Source organism: Amborella trichopoda, chromosome 1 (genome assembly GCF_054954075.1).
Source record: "Amborella trichopoda isolate Santa Cruz 75 chromosome 1, AtrichopodaSantaCruz75HAP2 v2.0, whole genome shotgun sequence".
In the NCBI taxonomy this organism is placed as follows: Eukaryota; Viridiplantae; Streptophyta; class Magnoliopsida; order Amborellales; family Amborellaceae; genus Amborella; species Amborella trichopoda.
In genome coordinates, this window is record NC_142336.1 from 60,460,689 (window position 1) to 60,480,559 (window position 19,871).

General features: G+C 37.3%; 1 protein-coding gene across 1 annotated transcript; it reads left to right on the forward strand.

Annotated features, from left to right (window-relative positions):
- The first annotated feature begins 4,727 nt into the window (after positions 1 to 4,727).
- On the forward strand, positions 4,728 to 7,321 carry LOC18440523 (aluminum-activated malate transporter 13). The gene is made up of 6 exons (XM_006850665.3): positions 4,728 to 5,178; positions 5,504 to 5,644; positions 5,758 to 6,030; positions 6,133 to 6,248; positions 6,337 to 6,480; positions 6,566 to 7,321. The coding sequence occupies exons 1-6, from the start codon at positions 4,926 to 4,928 to the stop codon at positions 6,953 to 6,955; spliced, it is 1,317 nt and encodes a 438-aa protein (XP_006850728.1). The 5' UTR covers positions 4,728 to 4,925; the 3' UTR covers positions 6,956 to 7,321.
- Positions 7,322 to 19,871: the final 12,550 nt, after the last annotated feature.

A 19,871-nucleotide genomic window follows, 5' to 3' on the forward strand; every position in this document is an offset into this window, starting at 1 on the left:
TTGATTGTTTAGAGCCTCAACTCTATATAAACTTTTTCCTTGTTTTTATTATATATTCAAGGACTTAATTGTTTTTTTTTTTTTAAGATGCTGATGATTTTGCAAAAAATTGAAGGTAATTATTGCTGCTTTTGCCACGTTAAATGCTATACTTTTTTAGTTTTGGAAATTTGTATAACATGTTTTTACGGGAGCATACCATGTTGTCATTCTATCACAATTGATAAGTGTTTTTTAGATCTAATTTTTAGAAATTCATTTTTAATCACAAGTGGATACTTTTAGTTTAAAAATTTAATTTTTATTTTTTAAATATTATATATTTATTTTTCAATTGAAATATAAGAGAAATTCATTTTTAATAACAAATAAATACTATTGGTTTAAAAATTAAAATTTTATTTTTAGATATTATATATCTATTGTTCAATTGAAATATAATATACCCAAGAGAATACAAATAGTTTTACGTGAATTTGTAAGAGATACGACAATATATATAGAGCGATTTGTATAGAGCCGAGGCTCTAAACAATCAAATTAGAGCCCACCTTCAAATAGTGTAAAAAAATATGGTTTCAATATTGGAAATTTCTAACCAGCCTTAAAATATATTTTCACCTTTAATTATAAAATTCAAAGCTTTAAAAATAGTATAAATCGAGCATATCATGAAACCTTAAATAACTTAAAAATTGATGACCCAAAAATGCCTAACAAGATGCATTATTTCCAAAATTTGAAATTAATGTTTTCTCACATTCATGCATCTTGATGTCTAAATGATAAATTTGAGAATATTTAGACATTAAAACAACTTTTTCTAGTGAAATTTTTTTTTAAGATAGGCTTTAACGTCATTGTTTAGACTAGAGCATAGGCTCTATATAAACTTTTCCCATGTATATATAATAAAAGATGAATGAGTTGGAGGAAATCATGATTTATTATACATCATCAAACATTAGAAAAGATGAATGAGTTGGAGGAAATCATGATTTGTTATGGTGCCCACAGCAGGAAGGAGTGCACTTGTCACATGTACCTGTATGAACCCACTTTCCATGAATTCACTGACATGGATCGCCTGTAACGCAACATAAACGAATGTGATGACAGGACAGAACAGACCATGGATTAAAAAACCGAGGCGGTCAGCATGCGGCCAATTCGGTACATATAGAAATGCGGGCTTCACAATAAATATATATTTTAAATATAATTTGATTCTATTGTTTTTTTAGAATATATAATCTTTAATATGAAAACAAAAAACAAAAATTTGAAAACTAAAAATAACGATTATATTTAAGAAAATATTTGAACAGTTAGTTATAATTGTCTTTAGATGAACCACCTATTTGCATCCATGGATGTTTTATACCTTTGGATAACATATTCTAGAAATGCAGTCCAGCCCGCATGAAACAATCGTTCTTAAAAAAAATCCAGAAGTCATTATACTTAATCGGGAGCATACTGATCACATTCCCCCTCAATAAAAGCCTACCTAAGATTAATTTTAGGATATAAACTTTTCAATCCATAGATTAACCATGCTAAAAACATTCCTGATTGCACACTCTATTTATTTTTAAAAAATAATATCTCAAAATTGAAGGATATAAACTTTTCAATCCATAGATTAACCATGCTAAAAACATTCCTGATTGCACACTATTTATTTTTAAAAAATAATATCTCAAAATTGAATAGAGACTATCAAAGTTTTAGAGGGTGAGACTTAGGCGCTAGGAAACTCAAATATCAAATGACATAGTGATTCTCCCAAAATTTAAAATTAAAAAAAATTTCTCACAAGTAGATCTTCCAACAAAGGGAGTGTATATATAAGCTATGCTCCCACAAGAGTATAATATACATGACTGTTACAAAAAAATCAAGAGGAAACCTAATGCAATAAGGCCCTGTTTACCTTCGTCGATGGAGTAGGGGAGTACATCTCAAAGTTAGAGAAATCGTTTTTTTGGGGCTCGGGAGCATATCTCAAAGTCGGAGAAATAGTTTTTTTGGACTCAATATAGAAAAAAAAGAAAGCTCAGGTTTCCAATTTCTTTTTTTTTTTTTGGATAAAGTTACATAAGAATGGAACTCGAGACTTAGTGCTATGAAAACCCAGCTATTACAGCTTTGAAAGCTTGTCTCCCTTCTAAATTTCATATCTCATGGCTAAAGAGAATAATTGTGACCATATTGTATCAAAGATTAGCAATCTTATCTTATAATTCTCTGAAGAAAATATTAGAGCCCTCCTAATTGGGATAAATGTTTACTGCTAGCAATCTAGCTTCACGAACTTCCTGAATAGGAGAAATATTTACTACAAGAAATCTAGCTTCCTGTATCTCGCTATCATCAACTTACACACAAATTAGCTTCTGTTAAAGCAAAACACTCTAGCAACGAGCAATCTCTACCATAATAGCGAGTGCTAGATATATGATAGTGGAGAATCAACGCCACCTAGCCCTTTGTTGGTTAGAGTGAGAATAGCTAACTGTTGGGAAGTCGAGATGGTATTGTAAATATCACAAAGAATCCTTCAAATAGTGAACATGAGTACTAACTAGCCTAGAGTCAAAGTGCTAACTTTGGACTTGGTGGGTATGGAGCTCTAGACCTCATATTTTTGTACTCTGATCACATAATTTTTGTTTTCTTTTTTCTCTTTTATCAAGATTCTTATGAGAATTCTGGTATTAGTTGTATACATAGAAACTTGTTGACAACCAGAGAACGTAGAATGTATGGTACATAATGCATTTTTGTATACATAGAAACTCGTTTTTAGTTGGAAAAACTTAACTTGCCACACACAATTGGAATCGTCCGCTAGATAATGTTTTATAAATGAACCACTTAGGAGCATATAAAAATGCGAAAGTATACATTGAGACCATTTACCATTGTACAAAATAGACACAGTTAATCTTGACCATCCGATGTGAAATTTGATAGCTTAGGTGTGTCACAGAGTTTGAAAAAATTTAATTTGAAGTTTAATTTTTCTTGAACCTTGTAATACACCTAAGCTATCAAATTTCACATCGGAAAGTTATAAATAATTGCGACCTACTTATTATTAAAAATAAATAATCTCATTGTATACAATCCCGAAAGAAATGTACTTATTTTAAAAAACCCATTAGCCACATTTATACAAAGAAAAAACAATAAAGAAGGTATCCCGATTTACCAATGGTAGTTTTATTTGGTTTGTACTAAATAGTCTCTTAAAGTTTTGCCACCCAATGGCTTATTGGGACAACTAAACTAGAGAATCCTTAAACCAATAATTTCTCATTGGCCAACAATATTATTATTTTATCCTATGGTGTCCAAACGACGAAGGGACAAGTATATTTGTGGCCATGAAAGTCCACACAACTCCACCCATTGCTAGTGATGTCTAGTCTTCCTCCTTTTCCTATCACTTACTTTTATGGGCAGGTAAGGTACCGAATTTATCCTTAGGTTTTATGTTAAATTGCATAGGTATGCATGCATTTTTTTTACTAGGGAAAATCCCATGGTAATCATGGGTTAATTTCAAAGTTTTTGCTCAATCGTGGCTTCTTTGAGTCCTTTAAAATTAATTTCAAGGGATTATTTTTGCCTGGAAATGAGGCATCTCTAATAATTTTCAGATATTGATGCCCAAATTAAGGAGAAATATTTTTGTTTTTACTGTTTTTTCAATTATTTATAGTAAATAAAAATAAATAAATCTCCCAACTACATAGATAAAAAAAATTATTTCCTCAAATGAATCTTCTTCGTCCCAAATCATCTATAGCTTACAATTTGAAACTGAGCTTTATAAATCTTGAATTACCTACCTCTTAAAGGCACTTTTGGCGTTTACAATAGCTCGCATGTTATGGAATTTTAAATAAGAGTGAGGTTTTTTTAAGGTGCTCTTCTTAAACAATCAAAGTAAGGGATGCTTCCAAAATTTGTTGGAAAATATATTTTCAGTCTGAAAACTTTTATGATGGCCAGCAGCCCTACAGTTTGCACCGCTAACCTCAAGGTCAGTGTAATGAAATTTCATGTATTTGACCAGCAGCCCTACTGTTAAGCAATAAAAAAAGTTGCAATTCAGCCGGTGAACACCTTCGATCCAAATTCTATTTTCCTTGTGAACTAATGGAATCACGATTGCCTAACTACTCTTGCCCAACTTCTATTATCCATGCTCTTATAAGAAATGAGTTGAACAGCTGCCCTACCAGAATGAAAAAAAAAAAAAATTCTTGTATGAGTCAGGGGATGCATGTCTCCCCTGGGCACCAAACATTCATATTTAAGATGGACATTGAAAAATGGGGACGCACCAAAATAAGAAATAAATAGTGCAATTTAAAAAAAAAAAAAAAAAAAAATCAATTTTCAAGATTCGAAATCTATTTATTTTTCATATTCATGATCATGGTTATGGATCCTTCAAAATCAGAATCCAAAATCCATCCCTAACATGGATATGGATTTTGGACGAAGAACTCATGTGAATAGATGAGACAGTGGACTGATCAAAACCCCCATTCCAAAAAAAAATGGCTAGCTATAAAAGTGAGCAAAAGCCAATCACCAGTGTTCTTGAATAAACACAAATAATTGATGTTGGGTCTCAAATATCTATTCCAATGAATTTTTTTTTTTTTTATATATATATATAAATAAAGTCCCATTTTTTTTGTTTAATTGTGGAAGAAGAGTGGGGGCATTTAGCCTATTGCTCCCCTAAGTCAATGGCATCCTTTTGGTTTGTTTCTGAATGGATGTACAATCTCAACATGCAATCATGACATGTACTTGAAAGAATGTGAGTATATATATGCCTGCACCACCCTCTTTGAAGAGCCACGACAACAAACATTGCATTGTAGTGCCTTGTTGCTGCCATGGAGAAGTCGGATGCAAGGGTAGTGTGCATCTCAATTGAAGATGGTGAAATCCTCAAAAGAAAGCAACCTGCCACACTACGACTTCTTCAACAACGAAGGGACCACAGGCCCATAATCCATAGCATCAAGGTAGCCATCGCCCTCGTCTTGGTCTCACTCCTCTACCTTCAAAAGGATCTCTACGATGAAGTCGGCGACAATGCGATGTGGGCGATCATGACTGTGGTCGTGCTTTACGAGTTCACAGCAGGTAAAGAAACAAGATTATGCTATAAGATTAGGAATATAATAAAATTATTTACCTTGTAGAAGGAGGTCATAATCAATTTTGGCTGTTGGATGTAAAATCGGTAGGTTGGGAACGTCCAACTCACTTAGCTCAAAGTTTGAAAGAAAATTTTTTAAACTTATGACATGCCCCAACCTACAGGACGTCACATCTGAGGGACATGAGTGATTGTGATCTCATTAAATAAAATATGAATGGTCTTATAGTATACATTCTCATACAATTATATTTTGCAAGATTGATAAAAACAACAATAATAAGGGTTTGTTTGGCATGTTGTTTTCAGGTGCTACATTGGGCAAGGGATTGAACAGAGGGATTGGAACCATTTTAGGGGGCTCTGTAGGGATGCTGACTGGCCTTCTCTCCCAAAGGGCCGGCCGTAGGGCCAATGCTGTTGTTCTCGGGATCTCTATTTTCTTCATAGGTAAAAAGAATTCTTCCAGGTTGCTAATTATCTCATAACTGGCATCTCTATTTCTTCATTTTAACTTTGGTTGGTTTTCTTGATTATCAAACTTCTTATTTTCTTGGTTGTAGGTGCCATAGCTTCTTATACCAGGTTCATCCCTACCATCAAGAAAAAATATGACTATGGAGTGATGATATTTATCCTAACTTTCAATCTGATTGCCGTCTCTGGTTACCGGGGCGAGGAGATTGTGAAACTAGCTGGTGATAGACTCTCCACAGTTGGGATGGGGTTCGCAGTATGTGTGGCCACCAGCTTTTTCATTTGCCCAGTGTGGGCTGGAGATAACCTTCATCGATCACTTGTCACAAAATTCGAGAACATCACAGTGTCATTAGAAGGTGCTTTTCTGTCATCTTAACCTCGATACCATCAATCTTGGTAACGAATTTCAGTTTTTTTGACTCGAACCATCCTGTAATAATACATGTGATTAAACCTAGGATGTCTAGCTGAATACTTCAAAACCAACAACCAAAAGACAGCCGTGAAGACCAAGAGAAGCATCTCCAATGGCTACATCTCTGTTTTACATTCCAAAGATGCCGACGCGGCAATGGTGAGCAGAGGCAGCATATACTTCATTAGAAGTTGGGTCTGGTTGGTGCATGATGTGTCGTGATCTCATTTTGTCACATTCCTTGTAGGCTAACTTTGCCAGCTGGGAGCCATGGCATGGAAGGTTTGGGTTCTACTACCCATGGGACAAGTATTTGCAAATTTCAGAGACCCTCAGGCAGCTCGCTGCATGCGTCCTATCATTACACAGCTGTGTCCAATCCGTCCAACAGGTATGCCTGCTAATTTTTCTTGGGGTTCAGAGTTTATGGTTGGTTGCTAACACAAATGATTTGAATTGTTGTTGCGTTGGAGCAGTCACCCGAATGGATCCGGAGGTCCTTCGAGAAGCCATGCACGAACTTGGGTGAGGCCATAGTGTGTGCACTGAGTGAGTTAGGGGAGAGTATACACAAGATGAGGAGGTGCCACTCATTGGCCTCAGTGATCGGGAAAAGCTTGCAGGCGATGGCTGAGGAGCTGAGGACCGCTCTCATCGAGCCGCTCCCTCACTCTCAAGATATTGGACTTGTGGTGGAAAGAAGAAAGAAGGGAGAGGAGGAGGAGGTGATGGGAGGAGCAGGGCTCGGAGATGCCTTGGCTGTAGCAGCTTTTGCTTACATGTTGTTGGAGATGGAGGAGAAAGTGCAAGACTTGGCCAAATCTGTGGAGGAATTGGGGACAATAGCTGGCTTCAAACCTCAATAGTCTCCAATGCATTCACATAGATAAATAAAATTCAAACTTACCCCAACAAAAATTGAGAAATCAAAATGAAGAAACAATGACCTTTATGAGACTTCGAGGTTTCCCTTTGTATTTTTTCTTTGACAAAGTTGGCAAGGATAACCTCTAGTAAGGGATTAATGTCAATTCCAAATAACTGTACTCATGGGGGAAAATGAGTATCATGTGGGCATGCAATTTGCTTATTTGTAAGTTATGACCATAAATATGTATGTTACCAACTTCCACGACTCTTGGAATTAGGCTTAGTGGTCTTATCTTGTCCTTATCGATGTACATGTTCATAGAACCAAGTTAAGATTATGGAAAGAAATCATGTGCAGGCAATTGCCATTTGTTTGTTTTTGTTTTTGGGCAATTCAGTACCTCTACTCTTTTTTCAAATAAGTGAGGAGTTAGTTTTTTAGAGGAGTTAGTTTTTTTAAAGGTTTTAGTAAGAAGGTGTTAGTGGGAATAGAAACCACAACATATAGACCACCACATCCCCATACATTAAAGTACAAATACCAGGTCTGGCTTCTTGACATCCGTTGTCTAATGGCTAATGTGCATTATGTAGAATATACAGAGAAACTATTACTAAAGAGTTCAAATTATCTTACAATATTATTCAAGGATCGAACGATCCTACTTTCAATTGCAGAGTTCACTTTTAAAGTTTCATGTTATAAAGCCACTACCTTAAAAAATTTGTTCAAGAATTTCCAAATTATCCTTTTTTAGGTTTAGGAACCATCGAAAGCATTTTGGTAATTTGGCACAACTTAAGAGGCTTGGTTCAGACTATGATAATACCCCTAGTTGTTCGTGGTTGGGAAAATAAAACAAGGGTTTCTAATGAAAAAAGTCAGTTCTATATTCCAAACTCTTAATAACTAGAGGAATTTTCGTCATTTGACATCCCAAAACTTTTTAGTTCATAATTAGGAGTGCCATGAAATGGTGCTATGGCTTCATCCCAAGCCCGGATGGAGGAGGGTTGAGGGTTGCATAAAATTTTACCACATTTTTTCATGAATCTTATGCCTCAGATAGGAGGCCCGATTCGGTTCAAGTGGAAGGTTCTAAAATACCAAAGAGAAGGCCCAAAAGGACATTGATGAAAATAGTGAGAAGATATATAGTGATTTATGGCCCAATTAAAAATATAACCCTTAATAGAGCAGAATAGTGGAGCATGATTTATATAACCTACCTCAAATACTTTGATGATGAATTAGAAGTGCCATGCATCAATGGGTGCATTATGCATAACACCTAGTGACAAATACCAATTATGGGATATTATTATCAAAGATATGTTCGTGTTTATAGCTTTTATTGGAATTGTTGGATAATTACTAGGATTGAGTATATTAAATTTATATGCTATCTATCATTAAATGATGCAAATCAATGTCAGATTTGGGCATTAGGCGGGCCCCACCCCTGGCTTGAGTTGAGTTACATGAGCAATTCTAGTGTACATTCCTAGAAAGATTATAAATTTAATAAATAAAACCACCAAACCAAAACATAAAGAGCACCAAAAGTCTAAAAATGATGAAAAATAATATAAAAAGGTTTGAAAATAATTATTTATAGCTGAAAGTAATTCAAAAAATTCTAAAAAATAGAAAATATATAAATAGAGAAAATGATTAAAAAAAAGTTAATCAATCATCCAAATCATATAAGAACATGTTTATTACATTGATTTACTTAAGAAATATAATTTTATGAATTTATTTTACTTTTCTAACTTACCATGTTTGTACGCTACTACTCGGATCGACAAGGTGTCAAGTTCGAGTTACTCGGCCAAGTGCGTTGAATACTAATTCAGTTATAGATATCCCATGTCAATTATTTGAAAATTGTTCACAATTGTCATTAGGAAACTTTTAAAGCTATTCTTAGGAAAATGATATGTTTCTTTTCAAATTGTTGTTTTTTTTCATTCGGGCGAGTGTACTATTCTCCTAGGGGAGAATGCTATACATCTACTCCCTCGGGCGATGACCTACTTAGGAGTATTTTTTTGATATGAAAATTTGGGATCCACCTAAAAATCACTAGATGATCATTTCCAAAAGAAAAATATTAAATTTTAAGTTTTCTAATGCTTAGATATTGCTATCAAAAAAATTGGACAATGTTCAATTTTGAGACATTATTTTAAGTGTATAGAGAGTGCTATTTGAAAAAAAAAAAAACGTTTTTATTGAGGTTAGTCTAAATTTGGGGTCCTATAATTACTATAAAATGATTTCTCATTTGCTAAAGTCTCTCTCTCTCTCTAAAGTGCTTATGAAGTTAATCTGGCCATCTGCATGGGTTGCTTGTTTTGGACAATATGAGAATTGAACTATCATCTAACTATTAGACAGGTCCAGGGTTCATTTGCAACTCAAGATTGCATTGCCTAGTTGTTTAGCTTTAGTGTTGATTCTTGAACATGGACTTTCGATTCAATGATCATTTTTTCACATTTCTATGCGATCCAATCAATAGGAAGTTATATAATTTTTCATGTTTGCATTGCTTATAAATTAGATAGCTTGTGAGATTCCAACAGAAGAATCAATATCAATTTGATTTGTAAAAAATAAAAAAGAAAAAAAAACACATGCATTAAGATCAAGATCAAATGGCTGAGAGGTAGACCAAAGTATCATGGGAGTTTGATTGGATCTTGTTATAGTTTTTCTTACACACACATTGTGCATCCAAGAACTAGGCTATTCGTGTAGGGCACATTTGAATGTACCAATTAAACTTGATAATAAGTTATATGTTGTTTAGCAGTTTTCAAAATAGACTTGTAGTCGGTTTCGTATATAAATTTATCTTTTTTAAATGCTTTTTTACTTTAGTGAGTGTAAAGTCATCTGGTATAATGCTATTTATCTAGGGTGACGAGCGAATGATAGGAAAACTCTCTATCCAAACAATAATCAAAGGATATTACGTTTCTTTGTGGGTAATTAAACGGATCTTAGACATTCAAACAACTAAGAAATAATAGTTTCATCCAATTAGGCCTGTATACTGGTTTTTGTTCATAGATATTTAGTAACTGGAACTTCCTTCTGATCCAACATTGATCACAAAGTAGGGTGGTTTTTATATAAGGTCAAGATTAAAAATCGTGACCCTCCACAACATATACCTATGATGGGGAGATTTGGAAAGCACTTTTGCTAAAATTCATAACTGCTGCAATATGGTTCAAACGCGCATATACTTTTAAGCAATTGGTTCCAAAATAAATTTCATTCCAAGACCTTATATAAGTTAAGAAGAGTGACCCTCCACTGTAATTTGGATCATATAGCAAGAAAGAAACTGACGAGAAAACAAATATCATCAGTCCATGTAAGAGCATTAAAGGAGAGCATATAAGAGATTTAAAATCTTAATAAATCTAGTTTTGAGATGGATTTTAAGACTTAATTTTTAAGGACATGTAATCTCTAATATGGAGCTCATGAATATGAAAAAATAAATGAAATTTAAAAATAAGAAATAATAATTCTAGTAAGAAAACATTTGGACTGCTAGTTTTCATTGTTTTTAGATGGAGCACCTACTCACATCCAACTTTAAGATGGATACTTTACACTTTCTGGACTGCATATGTAGAAATGCGGTCTAGCCTACAAGAGACAATTTTCTTTATCTAAAAAGACAAAACAACACTCTTGAAAACTCAAAGAGGAATAATATATATAAAGAAAAAATTTTATATAAAGTTGGCACCTTAAAACGTAGAATTAAGGTGCACCACTTAAATCCTCAGAAAAATGTTGTTTTGACGTTGGAAAAACATCTAATTGATCATCTTGACATCGAGATGTATAGATAAAAAAAACGATATTTCAAGTCCTAAAAAAGTATACCTTGCAACATATTATGTGGACCTTTTTTAGAGTTTAAAATTTTAAAACTATATAAAAATATATTATAGCACAATCCTATGAATTTTCAACACCAAATTTACATCTCATGACAAAGTTTGGGAGTGCACCTTAATATGATTGTTTAAAGTTGCAACCTTATGCAAACCACATCCATTTATGAAAAATAAGAATTACAATTCCTAATATTGATCTCAAGTGAGATAGAGCACGTAAGTCCTAGAAGTTGCATAGATATTTATCCCTTTGTAGATGCAATGGGAGCAACATTGCTCTCTTTTGTTATTTCTTCTAATATAAAAAGAAAAGTATATAAAGAGACTATTTATTTTTGGTACAAGGAGATCATAGTTACTTTTCATCATAAAGATAATGCAATTTATACAGGTAGCAACCTTAAACAATCATAGTAAGACGCATTTTCAGACTCTCACAAAAGATGCACTTTTGGTGCGAAAATATCCGGCCTAAAAAACTCTATTTTCCCCCATAATTATAAAACTCTAAGCTTAAAAAATAATGCATGAGCATATCCAAAAACACATGAAAATTTTTGGCACTTTTTATAGACTAGGATGGTATACTATAAGTCTACTCACTTTTAGTATAGAAAGTCACAATCAATTGTAGCCATTGAATGTAAAATTCGATCACAATCAATTGTAGCCATTGGATGTAAAATTCGATATTGAAATATATCACAATATTCGAATAAATTTTATTTATACTTTGTATCCAATCCATAACACATCCTTAACTGCTCAATTTTACATCTAATTGCCAACAAAAACTGGTACACCTCCTTGTGTTGATAAGAGTAAATGGTGTGATCATATATGCGGTTAGCATGCGGCCAAGCCTGTACATGTAGAAATAAATTTTAAAACTAAAAATAATAACTATATTAAAAAAAACATTAGAACCATAAGTTACAATTATTTTTAGATGGACCACCTATTTGCATCCATCTTTAAAATGAATGCCTTATATTTTTTGACCGATAAATATAGTCCAACCCATAAAACAATTTGTTCACATCGGGATATTGTGTCATGCGGGCTGGAATGCATATGCGGTCCAGAGGTATAAAAAAATTACATGTTAAAGGTGGATGCGTGGTCCATCTAACAATCTAGTTTTTCAAAAAAAAATTCATATTCAGGGTTGGATCAAATTATGCTAAAAAAAATATTTATTGCGAAGCCCGATTAACCCAAACCATTTCAAACTTCCCAAATCTTAAAATTATGTGAACACTGTAAACACAGGTCGCTAACTCCTCTTTTGTCCAGGAAATCTGAAGAGGAGCTCGTCTCACGCATGGCTCTCATTTGGCTTCCTCTTCCATTCTGCAACCTCCGCCTCTCTTCTTCTTCAAAAGGGAAAGGAGGAGGAGTGCTGCTGCTTTTACTCCCCCCACCCCCTCAATTGCTTCTGTTGTCATAACAACCATGAAACCCCCCACTCCCTTACTACATCATCGTCGTCATTGAGGGAGCTATGACATGGCCGAGTCCCTGAAACTTTTCTGCAAAGGTAAAGCAATTCACTTCACTTCATTTCTTCATCATCATCTTTTCTCTCTACAACTTCTTCTCTTATTGGTGATTGGATTAGAGGGCTAAAAAGAGAACCATGGAAAATTGATGGGGTTGGGGTGTGGTGGTGTAGGGCGGCAGAGGTTGGATTTGTGAGACCCACCCATGTACCGCAACGATCCTTACCAACCCTCTTGTCTGGACGAGACTGGTCATACTGGTCGGAACGCCCATTCTTTGAAGAGGAAATACTGAAAGCCATCACGGATCTCGGCAAAGACAAGGTGCCAGGCTCCGGATGGCTTTCCGGTGGCTCCCATCAGGACGTTATGGGAGACTTTTAGGCCCTATTTCCTCAAATTCTTTGAAGAGTTCTACCATAGGGGCATCATTCATGAAGCGATAAATGCCACTTTCATCGCCTTAGTCCCAAAGATGGAAGGGGCAGACGAATTAAAGGATTTTAGATCTATCATTTTGGTAAACTCCTCTTACAAGATTATGTGAAAAGTGCTGGCAACTCGGTTGAAGGAAGTGCTACCCCTAGCAATTTCGCTCTCACAAAGTGCCTTCATAAAGGACAGACAAATCCTAGATGCGGTCCTGGTCGCTCACGAATGCATCAATTCCAAACACTTACAAAAAAAACCAGGCCTCGTATTCAAAATCGATTGGGAGAAGGCCTATGACCACGTAGACTGGTCACTCTTAGACGAGACGATGGGTAGAATGGGCTTCGGGGATAGATGGTGGAGATGGATGAGGGGTTGCTAGTCAAATCCCCACTTCTCCATTCTCATCAATGGGACCCCTAAGGGTTTCTTCCCCTAGACCCCATTTGTCCCTTTCTCTTTGTTATAACATCCAAAGTTTTTAGCCAATCTCTATCTAGGTTGTACCAAGTGGGCTTATTGAACGGCTTTAAAAGCAGTGTAAGGGGCCCATCGGTTTCCCATCTGCAATACGCCAATGACACTCTAGTGTTCCCCAAGAAACTGAATCCCTCCGTATGTTCCTCAGGGGTTTTGAGTTCACCACGCTTTAAGGCCAATATGTCAAAGTCAACAATGATAGAGGTTGCCCTCACCTCTGAGGAGACCAGTGCCCTACTCTTAGGCTGGATGTGTAAAATGGAAGACCTCCCAACTAACTACCTGGGCATTCCCCTGGGGCTTGGGAAACCCCCTAGGGCTTGGGAAACCTAAAAGGTTACAATGGTCAACTATTATTGATAGAGTGGACCGCAAACTAGCTGGTTGGAAAGGAAGGTTCCTTCCCTTTGCGGGTCGTGCTACTCTAATCAAAGCCACCCTCTCCAACAACCCCATTTACCTCATGTCCCTTTGCCAGTAGCCAACAGATTGGAACAACTCATGAGGAACTTTCTATGGTCAGGAGAGTCTGTACGAAATAAATTCCACCTCGTCGCCTGGGAAACGGTCTGCCGACCAAAGACTCAGGGCGGACTAGGGATTCGCTCCCTGCGAATGCAAAATATGGCTCTCCTGGGCAAATGGTGGTGGCTCTTGGAAAACTCCCCTAATAAGCTTTGGTCACAACATAAATATAGAATTCCCCCTGAAATCTGGCTACCAGATGGGAGGCCCCACAGCAGACCTTCAGGAGCCTGGAAATCATTCCTATCGGTGTTGCCCACCTTCAAACTATACATCAGATTCCTCCTGAGGTCTGGCAACAGGATTCGATTTTGGCCTGACCTATAGATGGGCCACTCCCTTCTCAGGGAGCGCTTTCCTTCCTTGTATTTGCTCACCAGTAACCCGCTAGCCTGGATCTCGGAAGAGCTACAGCTAACAGGTGGCAGAAGAGTTTTGAATCCTTCTTTCAGAAGGCCTCTTTCTGACGCCGAAACGTGGGATTTCATTTCCCTCTAGGCCACGCTTAATGACTACTTCCCACTCTCAAGACTGGATAGGATCATTTGGAAGCGAGAGCCATCAGGCTCGTTCTCAGTGGGCTTTTTCTACAGGAGCTTTCTACCATGTCAACGCTCTCCCCCCCAGGTAACGTTCAAGGTATGGTCATCAATAGCGCCACCAAAAGTGCAAGCATTTAATTGGATCGCTTGCGGAGGAAAAGCGCTAACGGTTGACCAAGCGTAGAGGCTTCGCTTTACCAAATCGTTGCATTCTCTGCTATAAAGAAGAAGAGACCCACTCCCATTTGTTTATCCACTGCGATGTTGCTCTTTACCAATGGACCAAACTCCTCAAACTTTTTGGCCTAACCTGCGTCATACCGGCTTCCATCCCCAGGCTCTTTAACTTAGCAGACAGCCTCCCGTGGGCCAAAATCGGGAGGGTTGTATGGAAGGCAGCGACAGAGGCAACGATTTGGACTCTATGGAAAGAAAGGAATTCTAGAATCTTTAGAGGGGTCCACTGCGACAATCTTGCCATGTTCCATAAAATCCACACACGTGATTTTTTTGGGCTATCAATCATAAGGCCTTCAAGCTACTTCTCTCTTCCTCGCCAACTGGCAACAATTACTGATGGTTCACTACTCTCGACCCCCACGCCTTAGGGACTGGTCCCTCCCTCCGCCTGGTGCAATTAAGTTCAACTTTGATGGCTGCTCGCTCGGAAATCCTGGCCCTTTGGGGTAGGGGGGTGTTCAGAGACCGACTAGAAAACATCTTGGGACAATTCTCAAGTCACATAGGTCACACCAATTCACAACTAGCAGAATCTCTCGCCTTGCGCTCTTTGATCTTGCGTGGGGTCAACCACTTCTGGTGGAAGGGGATGCATGCAATATAGTCTCTTGGGCTGCACGCCTTGTCTACCCCCCATGGTACCTCTCTACGATTTTTGATGAGATTTCTCACCTCTGCAGGGATATTCCCGTCTCATGGACGCATATTTGGCGGGTATCAAACGTATTGCAGACCGCCTAGTTAAGGAGGGAGCCAACTTGCAACCCACAGCTGCTACATAAGCCTGGTAGACCTTCTCGATCGGCTCTTTTTTTGGCCCATATCTCTTCGGTCTATCCTTTTAATGTAAAACTTAGCTTGCCTCTTTGAAGCCAAAACACTTGTAAAATGACCCCAATCCGTCCATGTTAAGCCTGTGGTTATTAGTGTTTGTACTACAACTAACCACAGAGGTTTACTTTACCCCCCCAGATAGGATTTACTCGTGTGTTCACTAGTGTCACTATGTGTACTCCATTACTTTTAATACAATGTTAACTTCTTCAAAAAATGTTGATGGCTACCTTCTTATTGCTGAGCGTACTACAGCTTTTATGAATTAAAAGCTCTCGTCCAATTAATGTGGTTTATCTCTATATGTCGCAATGTACAATCATACAATGTTCTGAAACTGAGTATAATTGGAATTGTAGACAAGGATAATTGTCTAGAATTCTGTTGTTTGTTTTATTCAAGAAATAGTTATATTGGTCTCTTTTATAAAATTTTCCTCAGATTTTCTATCTGTTTTATTTGGAATCTGTCCGGTAGGTTTTTTATTCTAAAAAAATGTGTCAAAGATTTATATAAGGAAAAATATACAATGAGACTATATACCTTTGGTACAAGGTGGTTACAATTAATCTTGCCCATTAGATGTGAAATTGGATAGTTGCATTTATTCCATTGACCAAGCACAAACTTCAAAAGAAATTTTCTTGAACTTTGTGACACACATCGGATGATTATAAATAATTGTGACCTCCTTGTATCAAAGGTAAATGGTCTCATTGTATACAATCCCTTTATATAATCTTCTCTCTGTACATGGTATTTAATAATTATATAGGGTAATGAAATATTACATCTTCTTAGGTTGATTTTTTATTCAATTCATCAAAACAAGTGCATTCTCTTCGGAAGCTGTGGACATCATATTCAACAGTTGATCGGCATCAGACAATACTCACGAGTGCATCTATTCCCCAGCACAAGCATTTCTTACATGACTGTATTCAGCAAAAATGGACCAAGGTTTGCAAGAAAATTATACTTTATCCTTGTTTGATAATTGCAGACTTGTTTTCTGTTTTGGGCATTCTGTTTGTGCCTTGAGCAGCATAATGCCTACATTTGCACGTAGTGGAGCCCATGCCTTCACAGCTTTGCCATATATTTGTGGTGAGGAAAATTGAATTTAAGCTTTTGCTGCGTCCTTCATTCTATTTGAAATCCACAGGCTCGCAAAATTTGTGGGACTATCTTTATCCTGCTTTTACTAGACAACAATAAGAAACTTTAGCAATTCTTAGCATATTACTCTTAATGCTATTTAACAAGTCAGTTCATTTGAAGCTTCAATAACAAAAGTAATTTAATGAGCTGAAAGTATAACAAACTAATGAATGGGCTCAAGGCATAGTTGGTCAAGGTGGCGGGGTGCCACAAGGTGATGTCTTGTGTTCCACTCTTACTAGGTCCCAAGTCATTCAAAACAAAAGATAATAATAACAACGTGATTTAATTTATTAAATTGCCAAGAATTCCCTATCACTGACCTCACATTTGGAATAAGAGGTTTCAGCTGTTGGTTGTCATTGTTTATTCACAGACTTGTAAAAAGGAAGAAAGACTTCAGACTTTACTCTCCTTACTTCAGCAGGATATCCCGAAAACTGGAATCATTGTTGTCAATGAACATGTAGAGTAGATATGTATCATATCTTTCAGATTGTGAACTCAAATGTCTGAAATAAAAGATAATTGACTCTTTGGCTTTGCTGTTTTAGTCTATATGTATGATATAGGGCCAGTTTGGATGTCAAATAAAAAACCTTCACAATGAAAAAATTGTGAGTCTTTTCATTCGCAATTGGGAAATATACTCATCTTATTTATCAATTTGTTGAAGATTACTGATACAGTGAATATTTCAGAAAAATTAGACTTGCTTCCAATAAAGATCTGGCTTGGAAGAACTAATATTATGTCATGGGTGGATTTAAAAAATGGCTCTCGACTACCCTTTCGCTACTCTTCCTTATGCTCCCAAACTTACAGGAATTATCATCGCAAATCGCAGAAAATTTTCGAACATCCCTGGTAGGAGTCTTCACTCCACAACAAGAAGACTCCCGTGGAATCGAGAAATGGGCCAAATCAGTATGGGCGGAGCCTTCCATGCTTTGTAAAAACCTTTCAGATGGCTCCACCCTCTTCTCCTTCTCTTCAGCTGCAGGTGCTTAAAAGCCCTGATCTCAGCAAATCCTAGCTTTCGGTGTGCCTCCTTATCTCTCTCAAGATAGTAAGAAGATTGGGGAGCCTATCGACTTCAGAAGATTTGGCTCATAGCCTCAGCCATCCCTCTTCACTACTGGAGTCTCTAGACCTTCAAAGCCATTGCGAATGCTTGAGGAACGTTCATGGTCTTTCATTGGCGATCTCTGGATCACTTACCTCTAGGATCCATCAGGCTCATCATTGATGTGCTGGACCCACAGTCTATCCCTTCCGTTCTCTAGCTGGAGGTAGGAGGAAGGTATTACCAAGTGCTCTTGGAATCGTCCAACGCCTCTCCTCCCTCCCCACATCAGTCTCTGGAACGAAGCTCAATAGGGATTCTAGACTTTGGAACTTGTCGCTCCCACTACTGGAGAATCAATCCCGTTGGACGGTGGTGGCTCCAAAGAGGAAGCAGAACTGTCGATATAGAGGGCCCCAATTCCACTACCGTTGACCCTTTCGGGGAAGGCACGTATCTCATAGTGCCCTTGACATCTTGTTTGAAGAGTCTTTACTGTCGAACCAGTTTGGCCCTATGCAAGAACCTACCTCCCCTCATCCAGATGATGAGCCTCGAGCCCCACACTCACCAACTCAACTGCCATCAGTCACCAAAAGGCTGCCACTCCCTGACCCTGCAGTGTCCCTTGATGCAACCTACCATTTTCCTCTCCCTGATGTTGTATCTCCTGATGCTGGCCCTTCCTTTTCCCTCTTTGCTGACGTGCCTCCTTGTCACGAAAACGCCCCTTGGCCTTTGTCGTACTTGCTGGAGGGCAACAGAGTGCGGGACTGTGATCCAGGGTAGCGAATGCCACTTAGGTGGGAGTGCGCTCAACGCCTTAGAAAAACAGTAATCAAAGCAAACCACGAAAGAAAACAAAACTTTCACATCACACACATATACCAAAAGCCGGACAACCAAGTCCCCAAATTGTGAATTACACTGTACATAAAATTTCAAAGTATTATAAAAGGTTCTCGAGCATCAAAGGGCATGATCATTACATAACTTCAAAATTTAAACAAAATCAGTGGCTAACAGCCATAAAAAACATACAAGGAAAACGAACTTCTGTAAGTAGCACGAGCTCCTGCCACCAACCGCGTTTTCCGAATCGTCTGCCCTTGACCTGCGGCTATCGTTCTACAAGGATGGAAGTTAAAGGAATGAGCTATAAAGCCTAGTAAGTAGCTCCAAATGCCATGTGTTACAATTATATCTAGCAGTGTGTCGTGAATGATTTTTTTCAGGAATGAGTAATTACAATGCAGATATCATATGAATTAGCCATGTATCAAACCTTTCCATCACAAGCATCAAAACTATAACTTAATAAGCCTAATAAGTATAAGCAACATTTAGCAAGCATTAACCAAATCACTCTCTAATTCGCTTACTCCCGAAATAGAAACTCTATCCATCAAGCCAAGTCAATCCTATTGCTTAGGACTTCTACCATCACTCAGGAGGGAAGACAGTGACAAGTGGGGGACCCACTTCGTAATGCCTTCACACACACACACAGCCCCAGTGCGCTTTGGGGCTTTTTGATAGGTACAGGCCTTGCAAGATATGGCCCTCTCTATGCATCTCTGCTAGAGGGCGTCACACTTCCAAAAAGATCCCAATGGATAGTTCCTCAAACAGAAATTTGGGGGGTGCAACCCAACCCAACACACACAATCGTCCGAACTCCGATCCTATCATAGGTAGTTAGGGAAAATATCTCAACTGTTGACTCAACTTTCTTATCATATCAAATTACATTACCACCGGTAACCCGTTGCGTAGTCCGCTAGTCAGAGCACATTCTTATCGGAACACATTCTTATCAGAACAGATTCTTATCAGAGTAGATTCTTATTAGTATAGAGTCTTATCAGAACACATTCTTATCTGAACAGATTCTTATCAGAACACATTCTTATCATCGCAAAGCATACATTTAAGACACACAAATATGTCCAGAGCAAAATACAAGTCGTAAGGTTCGTTAAAAACATATTTGAGTTACTTTGCTGGTTTGAGGAGTTAATACAATCCACCTTTTTTCGCATAGTTTCTAGACCACAAAGAGTTTCGACATGATTCCAACACCACTTTTGAATTAGACTCACTCATATTTCATTTAAAAGTGGTTTGGACTCATTTTGATATAATTTGATCAATAAACAGTTCAATACTAAAACATGTAATAGTTCTGGAAATTTCTTGC

Bases quoted from the DNA above. Each gene is read 5' to 3' on its own strand.
- LOC18440523 (XM_006850665.3), top strand. From the start codon at position 4,926: ATGGAGAAGTCGGATGCAAGGGTAGTGTGCATCTCAATTGAAGATGGT. The intron at 6,249-6,336 runs GTGAGCAGAGGC...CATTCCTTGTAG, and splicing joins AAGATGCCGACGCGGCAATG to GCTAACTTTGCCAGCTGGGA. The intron at 6,481-6,565 runs GTATGCCTGCTA...GCGTTGGAGCAG, and splicing joins GTGTCCAATCCGTCCAACAG to TCACCCGAATGGATCCGGAG.